At 53.0% G+C, this 7,611-nt stretch overlaps 2 protein-coding genes across 2 annotated transcripts; both read left to right on the forward strand.

The window, feature by feature from the left end:
- Nucleotides 1-1,109: 1,109 nt before the first annotated feature.
- Nucleotides 1,110-1,722, forward strand: LOC125431230 (olfactory receptor 52D1-like). The gene is given in 2 exon segments (XM_048493991.1): nucleotides 1,110-1,424; nucleotides 1,426-1,722. Coding segments are annotated over 2 exon segments (612 nt in total).
- Nucleotides 1,723-5,351: 3,629 nt separating this feature from the next.
- Nucleotides 5,352-6,842, forward strand: LOC125431231 (ubiquilin-1-like). Its single transcript, XM_048493992.1, has one exon. The coding sequence runs from the start codon at nucleotides 5,352-5,354 to the stop codon at nucleotides 6,840-6,842; it is 1,491 nt and encodes a 496-aa protein (XP_048349949.1).
- The last annotated feature ends 769 nt before the right edge of the window (nucleotides 6,843-7,611 follow it).

The raw sequence follows: 7,611 nt of genomic DNA on the forward strand, positions 1-7,611 counted from the left end.
CCTCTTCCCTCCTTCCTTTTTTTTCCTTCCCCACTCCTCTTCCCCACTCTTCCTTCTTCTTCCTCACTTTCCTTTCCCCTTCCCCTTCCTTCCCTCCCTCCCTCCCCTCCCTCCTTCTTTTTCCCCTTCCCCACTCCTTCCCTCTTCCTTCCCCACCTCTTCCTTCCTTCCTCACCTCTTCCTTTTCCTTCCTCCCTTCCTTCCTTCCTTCCTTCCTTCCTTCCCTCCCTCCCTCCCTCCCTCCCTCCCTCCCTTCCTTCCCTCCTTCCCTCCTTCTTTCCTTCCTTCCCTCCCTCCCTCCTTCCTTCCTTCCTTCCCTCCTTCCTTCCTTCCTTCCTTCCTTCCCTGCCTCCCTCCCTCCTTCCTTCCCTCCTTCCTTCCTTCCTTCCTCCTCCCTCCCTCCCTCCCTCCCTCCCTCCCTCCCTCCCTCCTTCCTTCCTTCCTTCCTTCCTTCCTTCCCTTCCTTCCTCCCCTCTTCCTTCCTTCCCTCCTTCCTTCCTTTTCCTTCCTCCCTCCCTCCCTCCTCCCTCCCTCCCTCCCCTCCCTCCCTCCTCCTTCCTCTTCCCTCTTCCTCTTTCCTTTTCCTTTTCCCTTTTCCTTCTTCCTTCCTTCTTCCTTCTTTTCCTTCTTCCTCTTTTCCCTCTTCCTTCCTTCCTTCTTCCTTCCTTTTCTTCTTCCTCTTCCTTCCTTTTTCCTGAGCTTTAGGTGCCTGGTTACCCTCCGGGGGAGAATCTCGTTCCCACCATGGCAGCTGTCAATCACACAAGCTTCAGAATAGTCAAATGCATCCTGGTTGGAGTGCAAGGCATGGAGGATGCTCACCGCTGGCTTTCCGTCCCCTTCTGCTCCATGTACATAGTTGCGCTCCTGGGAAACAGCCTCCTCCTCTTCGTCATCATCACGGAGCGCACCTTTCACCAGCCGATGTTCTTCTTCTTAGCCATGCTGGCCAGTACTGACCTCGTGCTGTCTACCACCACCATGCCCAAGACGCTCGGCATCTTCTGTCTGCTAACGCTTGAGATCGCCTTTTGAGGCTCATGCGGCCACTAGATGTTCATTATACATTTCCTCGTTTCGGCTGAGTCGGGCCATCTTGCTAGCTTTTCATGGCTCTACAATACCGTACTGCATTATCTGCGGTGATTCATCACTGCATTACAGCAACTGCGTTGACTCCTTCTTCCTGGATCAGCAAAAGATGGCGTCACAAGGCAGTGCTGGCCTTTTGCCTGATGGCTTCGCTGACCTTCCTCCTGCTGAGGCTGCCCTTCTGTGGCCCCAACGTCATTTCCCACACCTTCTGCGAGCACATGGGGATCGCCCGCCTGGCCTGCGCAGACATCACGCTCAACATATGGTACGGCCTGACGGTGGCTCTCTTGACCACGGGAGCAGATGCCCTTTTCATTGCCGTCTCATACTGGGCTTGATCTTCCTCATTTCTGGGTTCGTGCCCCGGCCCAAACAGGCTCGGCCAAAGCTCGGACCCAAGTGGCTCTCACCTTCATGGCCATATTGATGTTCTATGTCCCGGCCTTCTTCTCAATCTTTGCATACAGATTTGCTGTGAACAGCATCCCTCGCCCAGTTCATATCTTGCTGGCCAACCTCTTTGCCATTGTGCCCCCCATGCTAAACCCCATCGTCTATGGGGTGAGGACCAAGCAAATCCGGCAGCGCCTGGCTCTGGTGCTTTTTCCTCCTAGGAAACACCACTGATTGATCTCAGTGCAGGTGGAGCTCACAATCCAATTTACTCCAGAGCTGCCCCATCACCATCCATAAGATTAGTCTGGAGTATGGGGGGGAATTCATTCATTTACACCCTGCTTTTCTTCCCGTGGGGAGGAAGGCACATAGCCAGAGGTGGGATCCAGCAGGTTCTCACCAGTTCCCGAGAGGGGGTTACTAATTATCTGTGTGTGCCGAGAGAAGGGCTTGCTAATTTGGGTCTGTTTTTCCGTTAGAGTTCCATTAGGGTCCAAAAAATCATGAAGTCTCTTGTTGTTTCCTATGTGGCTTGGTTAGGGCTAAGGTAGAAAAATGGGATCATTCCTCCTTGTTGGGCTGTTTTAAAAGCTCATGTTTTAGGAAATATGGTCAAGTTCCCTTGTTTCAGGAAAGTCTCCTCTTTGATTCCTAGCAAAACAAAATTGGGTATGTGTAAAGTATTAAATATTTGGACAGGCAGTCAATTAGAGGAGAAGTTAGTTGTTTCCTGTTGGCAGCAGGATCGCAGAGGAGTTGCTATAGAAATGAGCTTAAATTATGGACAGAAAGAGACCTCAGCTGGAAATTAGGGGAATTTTTTTTTACAGTAAGAGTTTTTTTTTTACAGTGAACAGAGAAATTATTAATGCCCTCACATCGGAATGCCTCGCCACAGTGTGTGTGTGTGTGTGTGTGTCTGTGTGTGTTTAATTTGTATCTGAGAATGAAGGGGTAAGCCGAATCTCCTCCTCTGCCAGGGTCCCCCCCCCTTCCCTGGTACCGCTATCATCTCTCTACCTCTAACGAAATTCCAGTAGAATTTGGATTTCGTGATATAATCAGTGGATAAAAGCAAAGCAGCTATCAAGCAGGAGACTTCAAGGGTCATTGGGAGAGGGAGCAATTCAGCCTCCACCCCCCCTCAGTGGGGTCTCCAGGAGCATCTCCTGTTTTTGTCTGATCCCAGGAATGTCTGCCTGTCACTCGGGGGGGGGGGAGGCATTGGGGGGTACTGCAGGTGTAACCTCTATCTGTGGGTTCTGTGGGGCAGAACTTGAAATGAGTTTGCAACAACAAATTTTAAAAACAAAATGGTTTACTTTCTTAACATATAACATCAAACATCAACATTTAACATCACACTTCAAGGTCCTGTTCAGGTTGCATTTCAAATCCTTCTAGTTACAGTCTACTGATGCTGCCAAGTCCAATTCTTCTTTGCAAGTGGGTTATTCCTTGAAGACTCCCAGGGCTTCAGAACAGGCTTCAACATGATGAGGCTCTATGAGAACTCTCACCCATTACAAACACAAAACCCCCCCTAACAAGGTTCTAGGGCTTATAATCCAAGGTCCTAGTCTGGTAGCCCTGCCTTCCTCCAAACTACATGAGCTCTGCAGCCTCCTGCTGCTTTGAGTCTCCACCCCTTTCTGGGTCAACCCATTCTGAGCATGGGGGTTACACAGGCAGGTTGGGAGGCCCCATCTGTCCACGATCCTCATCAAGAGAAACCAAGTGGAGGAGAGAATCACCTCCTCATCGCCTTCTGAAGGGAGCTTGAAGGCCTCCAAGGGAAGAAGGTACATTTCCCCAGGACTGACAAAAACCACCATGGGAAAAATGCTCTCTTAGCCCCTCATGTGCAACATAGCAAATCGTTTTGCTTCACTGTGAAATGTTCATTATTTATTTGTTTGTTCCCATTATGCCCTGCCCTACACCGAAGACCCAGGGCGGCTTATATGATGGGGTTAAAATCCCCATTAAAACATAAAACAGTAAAAACCACCATTAAAACATCCTTTAAAAGTCAATAAAACATCCATTAAAAATCTCCACCCCTCCCACCCCCACCCTTCTGCTGGCTTTTTGACAGCGGGGACCTGGGGTCAGCATTGAAGGTTTAAGTGAAGAGGGATATTTAACCAGGCAATGAAACCCACGAAGTGTTGGCGCCTGGCAAATGTCTGCAGGGAGGCTGTTCCACAGCTTGGGACCTACCGCAGAGAAAGCCCTCCCGTGTGCCCCCCCCCCCCGGATCACCAGGAGGGCCTCCCCACTTGGCCTCAGTGCTCGGGCTGGCTCATATGGGCATAGGCGCTCCTCAGGCAGATGGGACCCAAGCCTTTTAGGCGCTTTAAATATGATTGTCAATACCTTGAATTGGGCCCGATAGTGAATGGAGAGGCAAACTCTATGCTGGGGATAATTAGGAAAGGAGTTGATAATAAAACTGCAAGGATTGTCATGCCCTTATACAGCACACGGGGTGGTGCACCTCACACTTGGAGTCCTGTGTTCAGTTCTGGTCGCCACATCTCAAAAAGGATATTGAAGAGATAGAAAAAGTGCAGAGAAGGGCAATGAGGATGATTGAGGGACTGGAGCACCATCCTTATGAGGAGAGGCTGCAGCGTTTGGGACTCTTTAGTTTGGAGAGGAGACGTCTGAGGGGGGATATGATTGAAGTCTATAAAATTATGCATGGGGTAGAAAATGTGGACAGAGAGAAATTGTTCTCTCTCACAATACTAGAACCAGGGGCACCCATTGAAAATGCTGGGGAAGAATTAGGACTAATAAAAGGTTGACTTCTTCACTTAACGTGATTGGTGTTTGGAATATGCTGCCACAGGAGGTGGTGGATGGCCACCAACCTGGATAGCTTTAAAAGGGGCTTGGACAGATTTTATGGAGGAGAAGTCGATCTATGGCTACCAATCTTAATCCTCCTTGATCTGAGGTTGCAAATGCCTTAGCAGATCAGGTGCTCAGGAGCAGCAGCCGCAGAAGGCCATTGCTTTCACCTCCTGCAGGTGAGCTCCCAAAGGCACCTGGTGGGCCACTGCGAGTAGCAGAGAGCTGGACTAGATGGACTCTGGTCTGATCCAGCTGGCTAGTTCTTATGTTCTTATGAGAGCTAGTGCAGTTCTGTCAAGGCTGCCGTTATGTGCAACCGATGAGAAACATCTGGTGAAAAGGGACAGGGTTATTCAAGAAGAGATTTTAATTAATGCAGGAATCACACAGTGCACACTTCCAGCGAATGCGGTGCAAAAACAAACACAAACCAGGAGCAAACAGAATCCAGATGTCTCCCCGGCCCAGAGCCTAGACAGAGTACTGAAGCACACTATCACAGGAACATAGAACTGGAAGGGACCTCCAGAGTAATCTAGTCCAGCCCCCTGCACTATGAAGTGCCTCCCCTCCCCCTACCATCCCCCCAGCAAGCCCCTCACTCTATGCCCAGAAGAAGGCAACAGAACCTCTGTGGTCCTGGCCAGGCTGGCCCGGATGGTCCTTCCGCTGATTCCCCATTTTTGAAAGCTGCAGCCGAGGGATCCCGGCTTGTTGGCGAGGTGGAGCCTGCAGAGGTCTGAGCAGCCACAGCGACCAACCTCAGCAGCGAGGTCATAAAGCCCTGGTTCCGCACCAGAAGGTTGTCGGAGCGTCTGGGGAAGGTCCGGGAGGGGTGGGGAGAAGAGGGAATCCAGAGCTTGCCTGGCGACTGAATGAAGAAGCCGCTGAATGAGAAGCCACTTTAACGGAGCCGCAAGGAAGGGTCTTGCCCGAGCTCATCACCAAGGAGAGCCGTTGGTTGTTCACGGGAGGAAGACTTGATGTCCGACAGCGTCATGGTGGAAAGCCAGAAAATCTCCGGCGCGGACCTCAGGGCCACCACCGAGCCTCAAGTTGTCCGTGTCCTCGTAAAGGCCCCACGGCAGAAGGAAGAGTTTCTGGTCCACCAGGACATGCTTGTGGGAGAGTTCAAGGAACACATAGGCCGGCATTTCTCCTCTTCCCCTGACCGAGTCGTGCTGGTGTACGCCGGAAGGATCTTAAAAGACCACAAGACCCTGGGCCAGCACAGGATCCACCTCGATGATGACGCCACCATCTTCGTGGTCCTCCGGTCCCACCGAGTGCCACAACCCCGACAAACCTCTGCCGTTCTGCCCCACCCGGCCTTGGGCCAGAAGCCCCACCCCAGTAGCGCTTTTCCCATGGCTGGCTCATGGGAGCTGATCACAGCCTGGGCCTCAACACGCCACCTGCTGTGGGAGTTCCAGACCCAGCTGATGTCCGATCCGGACCTGATGCTCCGGCTCCTGGAAAACCCGTTCATCCAGAGCAAGCTCTCCCGCCCCGACCTGATGAAGGAGCTGGTCACCAACAACCCCCAGGTGCAGCAGGTGATTCAGAAAGCGCCCGAGATCAGCCATGTCTTCAGCTCTCCAGAGGGCATGAAGCTGGTGGTAGAGCTGGCCAGGAACCCGGCGGTTGTGCGGGAAATCATCAAGCCTCCCCCTCAGGCCTCCGACTTCCCCAGCGGAGACAACAACGGCTCCCAGCCGGGACATTTCGTCGAGACGCCAGGCCTGCTGCACAAGGGCCTTCCGAAAAAGGGGTCGGCCAGCTCTGGCAGTGGCCACCCACCCACCCACCCCTGTGAAAAGCTGTCTGCTAAAGAGAGGTCGCTTCTGACCGGTGTCCGGCCTCCAAGGCCGGGTGCCCAGAACATCAGCTCTGGTGGCCACGATCAAAGTCACGAGGAAGGCGGTGGAGTGAAGGAAGAAGCTGGGCAGATGGTCTCCACAGCGGTGAAGAACCTGCTCCACCAAATCATACGGCACCTCCTGGAGAACGTTGCCAGCAGCCCTAGCAGGAACACCGCCGGTCAGGTGCTCAGCCATGCCCCAGAGCTGGTGGCCAAGATGATCCGGAAGAACGCCACGGTGCCCAGGAACTCCCGAGAGCAGGCCGCCACGCAGATCCCGGCCCTGCTGCAGCAGATGCAGAGCCCAGACATCTTCTGGGCCAACTGGAGTCCAAAGGAGATCCAGGGACTGCTAGAAATCCAGCAGCGGCTCCAGGCTCTCTCTGCAGACGAGCCAGCGAAAAGACCCCACCGAGACGAGCGGCCCGTGCGGAGGGCGCACTCCAACACGTCTCTCTGTGATATCGGACCCCCTGCCTCCAGGGTGGGGCACCAGGGCTTCTCTGCCCAGAGGATCTTGCAGGCTCTGGTGGGCGCAGATTGGGCAGCCGGTGCCAAACCCCTCAGCAACTTGCGGGGCTCTTCGGCCCAGCCCTCCTCCAAGCAACAGCGGACCTACAAGCTCTGAGTTGGAGAAGGCGGGAAGCGGAGACGGCGGCGGAAGGAGGCCTTTCCTGGCTCCCTGCGCTGCAGCCAGAGCTTCGTACGAGGATGAATTTCATGATTTCGGATTAAAAAGCTTTACGTATTTCAAAGGATCTCCTGTGTTGATTTCTTCTGCAGGTGAGGGAGGCGTTTGCCAACCGCTGCTTGGGAGATTCCCAGAGATTTGGGGGCAATACCAGGGGAGGGACTTCTCTTCCAAAGCTGCCATCCCATCTGGAGAACTCCTGCCCACCCAGCTTGAAGAGCAGCTAAGAGGAGCGTGGTGTAGTGGTTAAAGAGCAGGGGGATCAAGTCCGATTACTCCTCCACATGAGCGGCAGAGTTTCATCTGGTGAACTGGATTTGTTCCCCCCTCCTACACATGAAGCCTGCCGGGTAGCCTTGGGCCAATCACAGAACTCTCTCAGCCCCACCGACCTCACAAGGTGCCTGTTATGGGGTGAGGAAGAAGAAGGAGTTTGTAAGCTGCCTTGAGTCTCCTTTCGGGAGAGAAAGGTGGGATATAAACCCAAAACTCATCTCCTTTTGAGATAGTAAATCTGAGGCAAACAGAAAGTTTCGTTTTGTAGGGAGAAGTCTGCTAAGGAGTCATCCCATTTTATCCAGAGGCAACATCAGAGGCCACCCAAGAAAGCCCAAGAAAGGAAAAATATCAGTCTCTTCCCTTTTCATCCCAGCTTTCTCCAAGGAGCGGCCAAGGCCTTCCAGTTACCTTTATGGAAGAGTGGAGA

Source organism: Sphaerodactylus townsendi, linkage group LG04 (assembly GCF_021028975.2).
Source record: "Sphaerodactylus townsendi isolate TG3544 linkage group LG04, MPM_Stown_v2.3, whole genome shotgun sequence".
NCBI classification, from domain to species: Eukaryota; Metazoa; Chordata; class Lepidosauria; order Squamata; family Sphaerodactylidae; genus Sphaerodactylus; species Sphaerodactylus townsendi.

Bases quoted from the DNA above. Each gene is read 5' to 3' on its own strand.
- LOC125431231 (XM_048493992.1), top strand. From the start codon at position 5,352: ATGGTGGAAAGCCAGAAAATCTCCGGCGCGGACCTCAGGGCCACCACC.